This window comes from Mizuhopecten yessoensis, unplaced genomic scaffold (genome assembly GCF_002113885.1).
Source record: "Mizuhopecten yessoensis strain PY_sf001 unplaced genomic scaffold, ASM211388v2 scaffold2065, whole genome shotgun sequence".
In the NCBI taxonomy this organism is placed as follows: domain Eukaryota; kingdom Metazoa; phylum Mollusca; class Bivalvia; order Pectinida; family Pectinidae; genus Mizuhopecten; species Mizuhopecten yessoensis.
In genome coordinates this window covers 689,186-707,068 of record NW_018404360.1, presented here as the reverse complement: position 1 = coordinate 707,068, position 17,883 = coordinate 689,186, and the positions used below count along the sequence as shown (strand labels likewise).

Genomic DNA, 17,883 nt, shown 5'->3' with positions numbered 1-17,883 from the left:
ACTTTGAAGGTTGGCTTTCATACACATCAGTATTAAGTTTAGATCAAAAGTTACCTCAAGGTGCATTTACTGTTAACATGACTCGATCAAACAGATTAGAGGAAAGAAGAGAAAAGATCGAACTGACAAAGAACTAATGAAGATGGTACAAAGGTGGGCGCCAAAATCCCTCTGGGATCTCTTGTTAGCTCACCTGGTCCGAAGGACCATGGTGAGCTTATGCCATACCGCAGCGTCCGTCGTCCGTCCGTCTGTCCGTCCGTCTGTCAACTTTTCCTTTAAAACGCTACTTGTCATGAACGACTGAGCAGATTTTGACCAAATTTGGTCAAAAGCATCATTGGCGGAAGGGGAACAAATGTTGTATAAATGGTGGGTCTGGCCCTCCTGGGGGCTGATGGGCGGGGCCCAATAGAGGAAACATAGCAAATTATTCTTTAAAATTCTTCGTCTGTTGGAATGAAAGGATTTGGTCCATATTTGGTGTGGAGCATGCTTGGGTAAAGGAGAACCAATTTTGATAAATGGTTCGTGTGGTCCCCCTTGGACTTGAAGGGCGGGGCCCAATAGGGGAAATAAAGGTAAAACTTTTATAATCCTTCTTCTACCATAGGGTTTAAGGGATATTATCCTAATTTAGTCTGGAGCATCCTTAGGCAAAAGGTACTCAATTTTGTATAAATGGTGTGTCTGACTCCTCTGGAGGCAGAGAGGCGGGGCCCAGTAGGGGAAATAGAGGTAAAACCTTTAAAATCCTTCTTCTACCATAAAGATTAAGGGATTTTATCCTAATTTAGTCTGGAGCATCAATGGGCCAAGGGGACTCGATTTTGTATAAGCAGTGGGTGTGGTCTCCCAAGGGGCAGGAGGGCGGGGCCCAATAGGAGAAATAGAGGTAAAACCTTTAAAATCCTTCTTCAACCATCGGGATTATGGGATTGTATCCTTATTTTGTCTGGAGCATCCTTGGGTCAAGGGGACTCAATTTTGTATAATTGGTGGGTATGACCCCCTAGGGGTGGGGCTCTGTTTGAAGTTTGTTCTCACTATATCTCAAGAACTGTATGGATCTTTCTGAAATTTCATATGTACTTACAGCACCTACTTCATACCAATTATTTTAAACATATTCAGGTGAGCGATACAGGCCCTCTGGGCCTCTTGTTCATTTTCAATTTCTTCTCAAGAACTGGTGGATGGAATATTTTCGAACTTGGTCAGAATTATCCTTGGTAGATGAGGCTACAAAATTGTAAAATTGGGATTCCTACCCTAACCCAAGGGGCAAGGGCAGGGTCCCAAAGGGAAAATTTACCAATATTTCAAAAATCATATTCTCCAAACTCAGAAGTACTAAAGTCAATTTCTCTGAATGGATGGAAAGATCATCAGGGGCTTTATGTAAACTGCCCTGGGCCATCCGTTTTCTCTTTGGGAGGGGGTAAAGTTTACTATAGTTTATTCTTACTTAGTGAGAATCATCCTTGAAGGAAGATGGGCTTGTAAACTGTCCTGATGAAGCCCAATGTTTGTGCAAAACTGGTAGACCACATCAATAAACACAAGTAATCCAGTCCCTAGTTAGTTGCGATTGATGTTCACTTTTGGATTTGCCCTTACTCTCCAATTGCCTTGCATACCTTCTGGTATCCAAGCAAAGGACACCGGGACTTACCTATCCGCCACTATTCACCTCGGCATTGGCTCTACCCTAGGACTTAATAAAGTATTAGTTTTATTACCCTATGGTCATCTGTTCTCCATGGTTTTTATAAGGAAATAACACTTCTGACTATATCTTGTCCATTTTCAACAAGAAATAATTCAAACCTTGTTGGAGCAGTTATAATGAAATTGAAATCAAAAACTATCAGAAAGTAAAATCCTGACCTATCCCATAGGTTGGCCAAAGAGGATATTGGCTAAATAACAATAGATATTACATTTTTCAATAGCAAAATAATTTATTTGAATAGTTTTTAAAATTCTGAACCTTTGGTGACATGACAAGTATTGTGTTTCACTTTGTTTACCTGTTCCTATAACATAACTCAGGTGACTGCTAAGGCCCCTTTGGCCTTTTTTTTTCATGTGAAAGATGAATGTAACAGACACACAGGCTTCGAAGGATTTGAAAATAGTTTCATGTCTTGCTGTCTAAATGACTAAATGATAAGCATTAGATTTGTTGCAAAAAAAGGAAATTTGCTGCAGCTAGTTTTTTAGATTTTAGAGCATGTAGACCCTACGTAGACCCCATGACTCTCAGGGCTTTAACTGTCACCATTATATAGTAAAACCTTGTTATACTGTCACGATTATATAGTAAAACCTTGTTATACTGTCACCATTATATAGTAAAACCTTGTTATCCTGTCACGATTATATAGTAAAACCTTGTTATACTGTCACCAATATACAGTAAACCCTTGTTATACTGTCACCAGTATATAGTAAACCCTTGTTTAGCTGTCACAATTATACAGTAAACCCTTGTTTAACTGTCACCATTATATAGTAAAACCTTGTTATACTGTCACATTATATAGTAAAACCTTGTTATACTGTCACATTATATAGTAAAACCTTGTTATACTGTCACCATTATACAGTAAAACCTTGTTTAACTGTCACCATTATATAGTAAAACCTTGTTATACTGTCGCCATTATACAGTAAAAAGCTTGTTATACTGTCACCATTATACAGTAAAACCTTGTTATACTGTCACCATTATATAGTAAACCCTTGTTTAGCTGTCACCATTATATAGTAAACCCTCGTTTAACTGTAACCATTTGTCTGTAAAACCTTGTTTAACTGCCACCATTATACAGTAACACCTTGTTTAACTGTCACCATTATATAGTAAAACCTTGTTATACTGTCACCAATTGTTGTATTGCCACCATTTGCCTGTAAATAATTGTTTCACTGCTACCGTTTTCCTTTTAAAAAACTGTTTGTCATCATTTGTCAGTAAAACCTTGTTATACTGTCACCATTTGTCTTTAAAACCTTGTTATACTGCCACCATTATACAGTAAAACCTTGTTTAACTGTCACCATTATATAGTAAAACCTTGTTATACTGTCACCATTTGTCTTTAAAACCTTGTTATACTGCCACCATTATACAGTAAAACCTTGTTTAACTGTCACCATTATACAGTAAAACCTTGTTATACTGTCACCATTATACAGTAAAACCTTGTTATACTGTCACCATTATACAGTAAAACCTTGTTATACTGTCACCATTATACAGTAAAACCTTGTTTAACTGTCACCATTATACAGTAAAACCTTGTTTTACTGTCACCATTATACAGTAAAACCTTGTTATACTGTCACCATTATACAGTAAAACCTTGTTATACTGTCACCATTATACAGTAAAACCTTGTTATACTGTCACCATTATACAGTAAAACCTTGTTATACTGTCACCATTATACAGTAAAACCTTGTTATACTGTCACCATTATACAGTAAAACCTTGTTATACTGTCACCATTATACAGTAAAACCTTGTTATACTGTCACCATTATACAGTAAAACCTTGTTATACTGTCACCATTATACAGTAAAACCTTGTTATACTGTCACCATTATACAGTAAAACCTTGTTATACTGTCACCATTATACAGTAAAACCTTGTTATACTGTCACCATTATACAGTAAAACCTTGTTATACTGTCACCATTATACAGTAAAACCTTGTTATACTGCCACCATTATACAGTAAAACCTTGTTATACTGCCACCATTATACAGTAAAACCTTGTTATACTGTCACCATTATACAGTAAAACCTTGTTATACTGTCACCATTATACAGTAAAACCTTGTTATACTGTCACCATTATACAGTAAAACCTTGTTATACTGTCACCATTATACAGTAAAACCTTGTTATACTGTCACCATTATACAGTAAAACCTTGTTATACTGTCACCATTATACAGTAAAACCTTGTTATACTGTCACCATTATACAGTAAAACCTTGTTATACTGTCACCATTATACAGTAAAACCTTGTTATACTGTCACCATTATACAGTAAAACCTTGTTATACTGTCACCATTATACAGTAAAACCTTGTTATACTGTCACCATTATACAGTAAAACCTTGTTATACTGTCACCATTATACAGTAAAACCTTGTTATACTGTCACCATTATACAGTAAAACCTTGTTATACTGTCACCATTATACAGTAAAACCTTGTTATACTGTCACCATTATACAGTAAAACCTTGTTTAACTGTCACCATTATACAGTAAAACCTTGTTTAACTGTCACCATTATATAGTAAAACCTTGTTATACTGTCACCATTATACAGTAAAACCTTGTTATACTGTCACCATTATACAGTAAAACCTTGTTATACTGTCACCATTATACAGTAAAACCTTGTTTAACTGTCACCATTATACAGTAAAACCTTGTTATACTGTCACCATTATACAGTAAAACCTTGTTATACTGTCACCATTATACAGTAAAACCTTGTTTAACTGTCACCATTATACAGTAAAACTTTGTTTAACTGTCACCATTATACAGTAAAACCTTGTTATACTGTCACCATTATACAGTAAAACCTTGTTATACTGTCACCATTATATAGTAAAACCTTGTTTTACTGTCACCATTATATAATAAAACCTTGTTTAACTGTCACCATTATACAGTAAAACCTTGTTATACTGTTACCATTGCATATAAATATAACCCCTGACTAACCATGTAATACATGTACACTTTCAGTGACATCATGCTATTCTAACTTCAATTTTGCTAACATTTCTAGGTGAGCGATACAGTCCCTACCTCTTGTTCAGTAAAACCTTGTTTGATAATGTCACAATGTTTTCATCAATAAAACCTTTCTATTCCGCCACCATTTGCATCGCAAAATCACCTTTTTTCTCCTCGAATTAAGGGCCTGTTTAACCAGTTTGATGACATCGTTTTTGCTTGTGGATCTGGCGGTACAGCTGCTGGTCTGTCTATCAGTAATCACCTCACTGGTTCTCACGTCAAGTAAGTTAACTATAACAGGACCTCGTTTCTAGGATGGTTATATTGAGCTTATCCAGTGTACATGTTCTGTACTTTACCTGGTACAAAGTACCATACCAGGATGAGCTTATGTGGTTGTGCTTCCTAAATTGCATAACTACTTAACACACTGAGAACGTAAAGGATCTTTTTACATGATAATTCCATGAAGTACAATTTTAAAGTCCTTTACAGAAATAACAAAAATCAACAGGAACACAATTTTATGCTGTAACAGTAGTTTGTTTTGTTAGCTCAACTGTTGTTTTACTAATTTGTTTAAGCTAAATGTTGTTTTGCCGTAGTTTGTTTTAGCCTAACTGTTGTTTTACTAAGTATATATTAGCCTAACTGTTGTTTTACTTACTGTAGTTTCTTTAAGCCAAACTGCTGTTATACTTAGTTTGTTCAAGTCTAACTGTTGTTTTACAGTAGTTTGTTTTAGCCTAACTGCTATTTTACTTAGTTTGTTTTAGCCTGATTGCTGACATAGTTTGTTTAAACCTAACTATAGTGTTAGTTTAAGCCTAACTGTTGTTCTACTTACAGTAGTTTCTTTGAGCTGAACTGCTGTTATACTTAGTTTGTTAAGGACTAGCTGTTGTTATACTTAGTTTGTTCAAGCCTATCTGCTGTTATACTTAGTTTGTTTTAGCCTAAATGTTGTTTTACTTACAGTAGTTTGTTCAAGCCTAACTTCTGTTTGACCTGGTTTGTTTTAGCCTAACTGTTGTTTTACTTAGTTTGTTTTAGCATAACTGTTGTTTTACTTAGTTTGTTTTAGCCTAACTTCTGTTTTGCTTCGATTGTTTTAGCCTGACTGTTGTTTTACTTAGTTTGTTTTAGCCTTACTGTTGTTTTACTTAGTTTGTTTTAGCCTGACTGTTGACATAGTTCATTTAAACCTAACTATAGTGTTAGTTTAAACCTAATTGTTGTTTTACTAAGTTTGTTTTAGCCTGACTGTTGTTTTACTAACAGTAGTTTCTTTAAGCTAAACTGCGGTTATTTCTTAGTTTGTTCAAGACTAACTGTTAATTTACTTAGTTTGTTTAAGCCTTACTGTTGTTTTACTTACAGTAGTTTCTTTGAGCTAAACTGCTGTTATACTAAGTTTGTTCAGGACTAGCTGTTGTTATACTTAGTTTGTTCAAGCCTATCTGCTGTTATACTTAGTTTGTTTTAGCCTAACTGTTGTTTTACTTACAGTAGTTTCTTTAAGCCTAACTGCTGTTATACTTAGTTTGTTCAAGCCTAACTTATGTTTGACCTAGTTTGTTTTAGCCTAACTGTTGTTTTACTTTGTTTGTTTTAGCCTTACTGTTGTTTAAATTAGTTTGTTTTAGTCTAACTTCTGTTTTGCTTAGTTTGTTTTAGCCTGACTGTTGACATAGTTCGTTTAAACCTAAATATAGTGTTAGTTTAAGCCTAACTGTTGTTTTACTTACAGTAGTTTCTTAAAGCCAAACTGCTGTTATACTTCGTTTGTTTAAGATTAACTGTTGTTTTACCTTGTTTTATTTAGCCTAACTGCCGTTTTACTTACAATCGTTTCTTTAAGCCTAACTGCTGTTACACTTAGTTTGTTCAAGCCTAACTTTTGTTTTACCTAGTTTGTTTTAGCATAACTGTTGTTTTACTTAGTTTGTTTTAGCTTAACTGTTTTTTGAATTAATTTGTTTTAGCCTAACTGTTGTTTTACTTATAGTAGTTTCTTTAAGCCTAACTGCGGTTATTTCTTAGTTTGTTCAAGATTAACTTTTGTTTTACTTAGTTTAAGTCTAGCTGTTGTTTTACAGTAGTTTTTTTTAGCCTAGTTGTTTTTTTACTAAGTTTGTTTTAGCCTGACTGTTGTTTTACTAACAGTAGTTTCTTTAAGCTAAACTGCGGTTATTTCTTAGTTTGTTCAAGACTAACTGTTGTTATACTTAGTTTGTTCAAGCCTATCTGCTGTTATACTTAGTTTGTTTTAGCCTAACTGTTGTTTTACTTACAGTAGTTTCTTTAAGCCGAACTGTTGTTTTACTTAGTTTGTTCAAGCCTAACTTCTGTTTGACCTAGTTTGTTTTAGCCTAACTGTTGTTTTACTTAGTTTGTTTTAGCCTTACTGCTGTTTAAATTAGTTTGTTTTAGCCTAACTGTTGTATTACTTAGTTTGTTTTAGTCTTACTGTTGTTTAAATTAATTTGTTTTAGCCTAACTTCTGTTTTGCTTAGTTTGTTTTAGCCTGACTGTTGACATAGTTCATTTAAACCTAAATATAGTGTTAGTTTAAGCCTAACTATTGTTTTACTTACAGTAGTTTCTTAAAGCCAAACTGCTGTTATACTTCGTTTGTTTAAGATCAACTATTGTTTTACCTTGTTTTATTTAGCCTAACTGCCGTTTTACTTACAATAGTTTCTTTGAGCAAAACTGCTGCTATACTTAGTTTGTTCAAGCCTAGCTGTTGTTATACTTAGTTTGTTTAAGCCTAGCTGCTGTTATACTTAGTTTGTTTTAGCCTAGCTGTTGTTTTACAGTAGTTTGTTTTAACCTAACTGTTATTTTACTTAGTTTGTTTTAGCCTGACTGTTTACATAGTTTGTTTAAACCTAACTATAGTATGTACTTAGTTTGTTTTAGCCTAACTGTTGTTTTACATAGTTTGTTTAAGCCTAACGATCGTTTTACTTAGTTTGTTTAAGCCTAACTGCTGTTTTACATTGATACAGATGTCACGCTATCACCGTGTGTGATGACAAGGTTTATTTCACTGACCACATAAACAAGACCTTGTGTGACATTCGGCTGGACACTGTCCATTGTCAGGATGTATTAGACATCGTCGAGGGACACAAAGGCCGTGGGTATGGCCTATCTACACAAGATGAGCTAGGTAAGATAACTAATATTTATTTATACGAGTGACGCTAATTAGATTTGATTTATGTTCAAAACTTAAAAAGTTCATCCAAAATTATATTAACTGTATAAGTATTGTCGTTACAGAGTTCATTATGAAGGTTAGTCGTGAGACTGGGATAATGTTGGATCCTGTTTACGCAGGGAAGGCTGCCATGGGCCTTGTCAAGGAACTCAACAATAACCCTGACAGGTTTAAGGGGGAACGGATACTCTTCTTACATACAGGTCTGTATAACATAGACAGCATACATACAGGTCTGTATAACATAGACAGCATGCATACAGGTCTGTATAACATAGACAGCATACATACAGGTCTGTATAACATAGACAGCATACATACAGGTCTGTATAACAAAGACAGCATACATACAGGGCTGTATAACAAAGACAGCATACATACAGGGCTGTATAACGAAGACAGCATACATACAGGTCTGTATAACAAAGACAGCATACGTACAGGTCTGTTTAACAAAGACAGCATACATACAGGTCTGTTTAACAAAGACAGCATACAAACAGGTCTGTATAACAAAGACAGCATACATACAGGTCTGTACAACAAAGACAGCTGCATAGCTGGAAATAGGCAGTGGAGGTGTTTGTCTATACATAAATCTCTTGATAATACAACAATGTTTCCTTCGATTGTTTATTATATTTAGCTCACCTGGTCCGAAGGACCAAGTTGAGCTTATGCCATACCGTGGCGTCCGTCGTCCGTCCGTCGTCCGTACGTACGTCAACAATTTCTTTAAACGACTTCTTCTTCTTAACCACCGGTTGGAATTAAACTAAATTTGACTGGAAGCATCCCTAGGTGGTGGGGATTCAAAATTGTACAAATGGTGGGGCTGACCCCCCAGGGGACTGAGGGGCGGGGCCAAAAGGGGTCAATTTGCCCATATTGCTTTAAGCGACTTCTTCTCTGGAACTAAGAAGTGGATATCAACCATATTTGACTGGAGGCATCCCTGGGTGGTGGTGATTAAAAATTGTACAAATGGTGGGGCTGACTCTTCAGGGGGCTTAGGGGCGGGGCCAAAAGGGGGCAATTTGGCTATATTGCTACAAACGACTTCTTCTGTAGAACTGTGCACTGGATATCAATCATATTTGATCAAAAGCATTCCTGGGAGGCAGGGATTTAAAATTGTACAAATGGTGTGGCTGACCCCCCAGGGGGCTGAGGGGCAGGGCCAAAAAGGGTATTTGGCTATACTGCTTTAAGTGACTTCTTCTCTGGAACTAAGTGATGGATATCAACCTTATTTGACTGGAAGCATCTCTAGGTGGTGGAGATTCAAAATTGTACAAACGGTTGGGCTGACCCCCCAGGGGGCTGAGGGGCGGGGCCAAAAGGGGGCAATTTGGTTATATTGCTATAAATGACTTCTTCTGCAGAACTATGCCATGGATATTGATCATATTTGGTCGGAAGTATTCATGGGAGGCAGGGATTCAAAATTGTACAAATGGTGGGGCTGACCCCCCGGGCTAAGGGGTGGGGCCAATAAAATGTATTACTTGGAAATGGTTGAGATCCCCACCATATAACCATATATACAATTGCTGAGTATAAAGAGAAGAATGCACATTTGCTTCCAGGATGTCCCTAGGGTCTGGCCCCACCCTTGGAGACATAGTCCCTGGGCCATAACTTTAAAACGGTTGAGATCCCCACCCCAAAACTATATATACAAATGCTGGGCATAAAGAGACGAATGCAATCATGATATCAGAATAGACCCTGGGGTCTGACCGAACCCCTAGGGACCTAGTTTCTTAGTCACAGCTTGGAAACAGTTGAGAGCCCCACCCTATAACCGTATATATACAATTGCTGAGTATAAAGAGATGATTGCACATATGCTTCCAGGTTGGCCTTGGGGACTGCCCCACCCTTGGAGACTTAACCCCTGGGTCATAACTTTGAAATGGTTAATATCCCCACCCCAAAACTATATATACAATTGTTGGGCATAAAGAGACGAATGCAGTCATGATATTAGAATTGATCCCAGGGTCTGCCCCACCCTTGCAGACTTGGCCCCTGGGTCATAACTTTGAAACGGTTGAGATCCCCACCCCAAAACTATATATACAAATGCTTGGCAAAAAGAGACAAATGCAGTCAAGATATTAGAATCGATCCTGGGGTCTGGACACAACTCTAGGGACCTAAATTCTGAGTCAAAGCTTGGAAACAGTTGAGATCCCCACCCCATAACCATACATAAAATTGCTGGGCATGAAAAATCTAATATAGCTATGCTACAAGGATTGGCCTTGGGGTCTGGCATATTCCCTTGATCTCATTTGGAGAATAGTTTGCCATGATTGCTTAGGTATCCAGGTGAGCGATACAGGCCCTCTGCGCCTCTTGTTCATTACCTACGCATAATTTCATATATGTTTGTTGCTAAATAATTATTTCTCATATCCCAGCCCATCATCCCCCAGCTGTTCAGATTTTTAGGTTACCTGACCATAGGTCATGGTAACCTTTCGTGATAGTCTTTTGTCCGTCGTCGTCCGTCTTCGTTCGTCGTGCGTTAACTTTTCCTTGTGAACACGATGACTGTTAACCGAGTTTGATGAAACTTTGTATGCAGCCATATATCAATAAGATCTCATACGAGTTCGAAAATGGTAATTATTCGACAGCAACTTACAGAGTTATTGCCCTTTGTAATAATATTATTATTGGACCTTGTGAACACGAGAACTTGAGTAAATGTTAACCGATTTTGATGAAACTTTGTATGCAGCCATAAATTTCAATAAGATCTCATACGAGTTCGAAAATGGTAATTATTCGACAGCAACTTACAGAGTTATTGCCCTTTGTAATAATATTATTATTGGACCTTGTGAACACGAGAACTTGAGTAAATAATAACCGGGTATGATGAAACTTTGTATGCAGCCATATATCAATAAGATCTCGAACGAGTTCAAAAATGGGAATTATTCGACCGTTACTTACAGAGTTATTGCCCTTTGTAATAATATTATTATTGGACCTTGTGAACACGAGAACTTGAAAAATTGTTAACCGAGTTTGATGAAACTTTGTATGCAGCCATATATCAAAAGGATGTCGGACGAGTTCGAAAATGGGAATTATTCGACAGTAACTTACAGAGTTATTGCCCTTTGTAATAATATTATTATTGGACCTTGTGAACACGAGAACTTGAGTAAATGTTAACCAAGTTTGATGAAACTTAAAATTTGTATGCAGCCATATATCAATAAGATCGCGGACGAGTTCGAAAATGGGAATTGTTCGACAGTAACTTACAGAGTTATTGCCCTTTGTAATGATATTATTATTGGACCTTGTGAACATGAGAACTTGAATAAATATTAACTGAGTTTGATGAAACTTTGTATGCAGCCATATATCAATAAGATCGCGGACGAGCTCGAAAATGGGTATTATTCGATGGTAACTTAAAGAGTTATTGCCCTTTGTAATAATATTATTATTGGACCTTTGAACATGATATCTTAAATAATTATCAACCAAATTTGATGAATCTTTGTATGCGGCTTTATATCAATAAGAGCTCGGACGAGTTATAAAATGGCAATTATTCGACAGTAACTTACAGAGTAATAGCCCTTTGTAATAATATTATTATTGGACCTTTGAACATGATATCTTAAATAATTATCAACCAAATTTGATGAAACTTTGTATGCGGCTTTATATCAATAAGATCTCGGACGAGCTATAAAATGGCAATTATTCGACAGTAACTTACAGAGTAATTGCCCTTTGTAATAATATTATTATTGGACCTTGTGAACACCAGAACTTGAGTAAATGTTAACCCAGTTTGATGAAACTTTGAATGCAGCCATATATCAATAAGATCACGGACTCTAAATGGGAATTATTTGACAGTAACTTACAGAGTTATTGCCCTTTGTAATAATATTATTATTGGACCTTGCGGACACGAGAACTTGAGTAAATGTTAACCAAGTTTGATGAAACTTTGTATGCAGCCATATATCAATAAGATCTCATACGAGTTCGAAAATGGGAATTATTCGACAGTAACTTACAGAGTAATTGCCCTTTGTAATAATATTATAATTGGACCTGGTGAACACGAGAACTTCAGTAAATGTTAACCAAGTTTGATGAAACTTTGTATGCAGCCATATATCAAAATGATGTCGGACGAGTTCGAAAATGGGAATTATTCGACAGTAACTTACAGAGTAATTGCCCTTTGTAATAATATTATTATTGGACCTTGTGAACACGAGAACTAGATTAAAATTTTAACCAAGTTTGATGAAACTTTGTATGCAGCCATATATCAAAAAGATGTCGGACGAGTTTGAAAATGGGAATTATTTGACAGTAACTTACAGAGTTATTGCCCTTTGTAATAATATTATTATTGGACCTTGTGAACACGAGAACTAGATTAAAATTTTAACCAAGTTTGATGAAACTTTGTATGCAGCCATATATCAAAAAGATGTCGGACGAGTTCGAAAATGGGAATTATTCGACAGTAAATTACAGAGTTATTGCCCTTTGTAATAATATTATTATTGGACCTTGTGAACACGAGAACTTGAGTAAATGTTAACCAAGTTTGATGAAACTTTGTATGCAGCCATATATCAATAGGATCGCGGACGAGTTCGAAAATGGGAATTATTCGATGGTAACTTAAAGAGTTATTGCCCTTTGTAATAATATTATTAGTGGACCTTGTGAACATGATATCTTAAATAATTATCAACCAAATTTGATGAAACTTTGTATGCGGCTTTATATCAATAAGATATCCGACGAGTTATAAAATGGCAATTATTCGACAGTAACTTACAGAGTATTTGCCCTTTGTAATAATATTATTACACTATTTTGTATTGGACCTTGTATTCACAATAACTTGAGTAAATATCAACCGAGTTTGATGAAACTTTGTATGCAGCCATATATCAATAAGATCTCGGACGAGTTCGAAAATGGGAATTATTTGACAGTAACTTACAAAGTAATTGCCCTTTGTAATAATATTATTATTGGACCTGGTGAACACGAGAACTTGAGTAAATGTTAACCAAGTTTGATGAAACTTTGTATGCAGCCATATATCAATAAGATCGCGGACGAGTTCGAAAATGGGAATTATTCGATGGTAACTTAAAGAGTTATTGCCCTTTGTAATAATATTATTAGTGGACCTTGTGAACATGATATCTTAAATAATTATCAACCAAATTTGATGAAACTTTGTATGCGGCTTTATATCAATAAGATATCGGACGAGTTATAAAATGGCAATTATTCGACAGTAACTTACAGAGTATTTGCCCTTTGTAATAATATTATTACACTATTTTGTATTGGACCTTGTATTCACAATAACTTGAGTAAATATCAACCAAGTTTGATGAAACCATATGTAGCCTTATATCAATAAGATCTCGGATGAGTTCGAAACGTGGAATTATTTAATAGTAACTTACAGAGTTATTGCCCTTTTTAATAATGGTGAACACAATAACTTGAATGAATGTTAACCGAGTTTGATGAAACTTTGTATGCAGCCATATATCAATAAGATCTCGGACGAGTTCGAAAATGGGAATTATTTGACAGTAACTTACAGAGTAATTGCCCTTTGTAATAATATTATTATTGGACCTTGTGAACACCAGAACTTGAGTAAATGTTAACCGAGTTTGATGAAACTTTGTATGCAGCCATATATCAATAAGATCCCGGACTCTAAATGGGAATTATTTGACAGTAACTTACAGAGTTATTGCTCTTTGTAATAATATTATTATTGGACCTTGTAAACACGATAACTTGAATAAATGTTGACGGAGTTCAATGAAACTTTGTCAGCAGTGTTACATCTAAAAGATCTTGGACAAGTTGACAACGAAAAATGTTTGTTATGACATGAAGCAAAGTTGATGAGAATTATACAAGGAGTCGACTCACAAAAGGTCAAGGTCACTTGGTAAAAAGTCTTGGTCAAACTATATCATTTTACTGATGAATTCTTAGTTTTGAGCATCAGATTTTGCATTTCTTCACTAATGAACATTTTATGACATTATGAAGCAAAGTTGGTCAGAATTAAACAAAGAGTTGACTCGACAAATGTCAGTCACCGAGTAAAAGGTCAAACTTCATATCTTTTCACTGATGAATAACAAAGAATCAACTGACCAAAGGGAATTCATTGTCGTGTTGCTTTGCATAATTGTGAAGATCAAAGAACACAGTAAATTTAATCGAGTAGGGTAGGGGGTACATGTATGTCTTACAGACATTTTCCAGTGTTTAGAATTTCACTTCTAAACTGGACGTGATGTTGATTGACATTACACAAGAATAGATGTAAAATCATGTGATACACCTTTTTTTAGGTCACCTGAGCTTTAGCTCAAGTGACCTATTGCTATCCGTTTTCGTCCGTCGTCGTCCGTCGTCCGTCGTACGTCGTCCGTCGTCCGTCGTCCGTCGTCCGTTAACATTTTACATTTCAAACTTAAAGTCAAGTTCTGCTGGGCCGATTGAACTGAAAGTTGATAGGAATGATCGCCTCATGGTCCTGACAAGGTGTTGTTATTTTTCGGGTCGATCAGAAATCCAATATGGCCGCCACGGCCGCCATTTTGAAAACCTATTTCAAACTTAAAGTCAAGTTCTGCTGGACCGATTGAACTGAAAGTTGGTAGGAATGATCGCCTCATGGTCCTGACAAAGTGTTGTTATTTTTCGGGTCAATCAGAAATACAATTTGGCTGCCATGGCCGCTATTTTGCTACTAAGTTCTAATAGGCCGATCTCACTTAAAATTGGTCTAGGAATGATCAGCTCATGGTCCTGACAAAGTTAAGTTAACATTATACTATTTTTTACTCAAATTGGTACATATTTCAACAACAAAAATAAATACTATAGACTCAGGTGACCGTTAAGGCCCATGGGCCTCTTGTTTCATTCATGACGCATTTTTGCTACTAACAAGGTGCTATTAAAATTTTGTGCCTTATTCAATAAATCATTGATTTACGCTTTTACTTTTTTCTTTTAACCAAGAACAGAAGACATACAGTAACCAAGTTTGTTCAAAACAGACCTCTTGGGTCAAAATTGGAGTCACCCCCATTTATTTCTGTTATCGTGTTCACAGGGTCTAACAATATTAGAATTACCAAGGGGAATAACTATGTTAGTTATGGTCAAATTGGTCCGGTATTCAAACTCATCTAAGAAGATCAAAGAACACAGTAAATTTAATCGAGTAGGGTAGGGGGTACATGTATGTCTTACAGGCATTTTCCAGTGTTTAGAATTTCACTTCTAAACTGGACGTTATGTTGATTGACATTACACAAGAATAGATGTAAATTCATGTGATACTCCTTTTTTTAGGTCCCCTGAGCTTTAGCTCAAGTGACCTATTGCTATCCGTTTTCGTCCGTCGTCGTCCGTCGTCCGTCGTACGTCGTCCGTCGTCCGTCGTCCGTCGTCCGTTAACATTTTACATTTCAAACTTAAAGTCAAGTTCTGCTGGGCCGATTGAACTGAAAGTTGATAGGAATGATCGCCTCATGGTCCTGACAAAGTGTTGTTATTTTTCGGGTCAATCAGAAATACAATTTGGCTGCCATGGCCGCTATTTTGCTACTAAGTTCTAATAGGCCGATCTCACTTAAAATTGGTCTAGGAATGATCAGCTCATGGTCCTGACAAAGTTAAGTTAACATTATACTATTTTTTACTCAAATTGGTACATATTTCAACAACAAAAATAAATACTATAGACTCAGGTGACCGTTAAGGCCCATGGGCCTCTTGTTTCATTCATGACGCATTTTTGCTACTAACAAGGTGCTATTAAAATTTTGTGCCTTATTCAATAAATCATTGATTTACGCTTTTACTTTTTTCTTTTAACCAAGAACAGAAGACATACAGTAACCAAGTTTGTTCAAAACAGACCTCTTGGGTCAAAATTGGAGTCACACCCATTTATTTCTGTTATCGTGTTCACAGGGTCTAACAATAATAGAATTACCAAGGGGAATAACTATGTTAGTTATGGTCAAATTGGTCCGGTATTCAAACTCATCTAAGATCTCATTGTTACAAAGCTGCATACAAAGTTTCATCAATCGGTTCATATTTACTTAAGTTATTGTGTTCACAAGGAAAAATAATAGACGATGCAGCAAGGTCACTCGGAACGACGAAAAGTATGAATTGGCCCCTGGATGACAGTCCTAATTTGAATCAGATGTCAGGTGACCGTTAAGGCCCATGGGCCTCTTGTTTTAAGTAAGCATATTTCAAAATTAATGGTGAACTGTTGACACTTCTTGTAAACAAGAATTCAAAAACACTTTTTTTTTATTTTCTTGTTTATGGAAAGTGCTGACACTTCTCGATTAATGTTTAAGTTTTCATTTACGTAATTTTGACACCTTTATGTATTTTGAATCCTCCAATCATTTTCTTTTTGGTTGAGGGAAAATACCCCCTGGGCCCCTACCGTGGCTGTGCCCTGAACATGCTGAATGCCTAGCTAGTCCCCAGATCCCTCGCTTAAATTAACCCAAATACGCCCGTGATAGATGTTTAGGCGTGTAGACACATTTAAGGGAATGTCCTTTTAGCCACTGTTTAACCAATTTCATAATTTGGAATGTAGAAATGATATACAATTGCTGTATTGTGCCTTAAGTAGGCTGAAGCATTCACGCGTTTCTATCCAAGGATTGCAGTACATCTGTACATGTTTGCTTGTAGGTGGAATATTTGGCATGTTTGACGGTAGCCTGGATTCTATTGTAAAGGAGGAGACCAGGAACTTGGTACATATGTGGCCACACATGGACAGTTCCCTGGAATAAAAACTGATACGAGTCACTACCCATCAACTCACTCAACTAATTCGGCGCAAGACCAGTGAAACCCGAGGTTCTGGGTTTGATCCTGATAAGGCATGAACAAATAATGACCTCTCTTACATGTATTTGAAGAAATCAAGATTTCTTTTACCACTGTACCAAGAAACATAGTAAAGAAATGGGTGATTCATATGTGAATATCAATAATTGTATAATTAGGGCTTTTCACCAACTGGTGAAAAGACCTATTGCTTTTGTTAAGTTTCTTATTATTCTTATTATTATTCTTATTATTATTATTCTTATTATTCTTCTTCCGTACTTTGTGGAATCTGTATCTTTTGATTGGTAAACGAGAGATTTATAGTCTTTTAAGTATGTTGTAGGAAAAGGTCTAAAGCTGATCAAGCAACATTTTCAAGGTGGTCAAAAATTAAATATGGCCGCCATGACGTCATAGGTCAAAATCTTAAAATGGCCATAACTCAAAAACGGTTTAATTTACAGAATTGACACAATTATATAATATGTAGAATATCTTAGGGGCTAACTTTAATTACCACATGGTTTTTCATTTAAAGGTCAAATAAAAAAGCTCGCTGTTGGGTCAAAGGTCATAATTTTTAAAAAACATTCATTTTTCATTGTTTTGGAAAAATACTTCTACAGATCGATGGAGGATGTCCTTCCGATGAATTTGATGTCTTTAGTGTTTCTGTAACGTTAACCGTTAACGTTTTAAGCCATTTTGAATATTTCCTTTGATCTTTTAAAAAATTCGCAATATTTTAAAACTTGTTTTACTCCAATATCAATGACAAATATTTGATTTATTTGTTATGAAAAAGGTTTCCCCAGATGTTTTCTAACATTTAAAAAAAAATCAACTTCATTGAAAAATTAAAATGGCCGCCATGACGTCATACCTTAAAAATCTTAAAATGGCTATAACTCAAACACAGTTGAATTTACAGCCTTTAAG

General features: G+C 35.8%; 1 protein-coding gene across 1 annotated transcript in view; it reads left to right on the top strand.

Annotated features, from left to right (window-relative positions):
- Window positions 1-17,877, top strand: part of LOC110444972 (bifunctional D-cysteine desulfhydrase/1-aminocyclopropane-1-carboxylate deaminase, mitochondrial-like) — a 40,667-nt gene extending 22,790 nt beyond the window's left edge. Inside the window, exons 6-9 of the mRNA XM_021489336.1 lie at window positions 4,960-5,060; window positions 7,793-7,956; window positions 8,070-8,210; window positions 16,801-17,877. Coding sequence (XP_021345011.1) covers window positions 4,960-5,060; window positions 7,793-7,956; window positions 8,070-8,210; window positions 16,801-16,904 — 510 coding nt within the window. The 3' untranslated portion in view covers window positions 16,905-17,877. The remainder of the gene's footprint in view (window positions 1-4,959; window positions 5,061-7,792; window positions 7,957-8,069; window positions 8,211-16,800) is intronic.
- The last annotated feature ends 6 nt before the right edge of the window (window positions 17,878-17,883 follow it).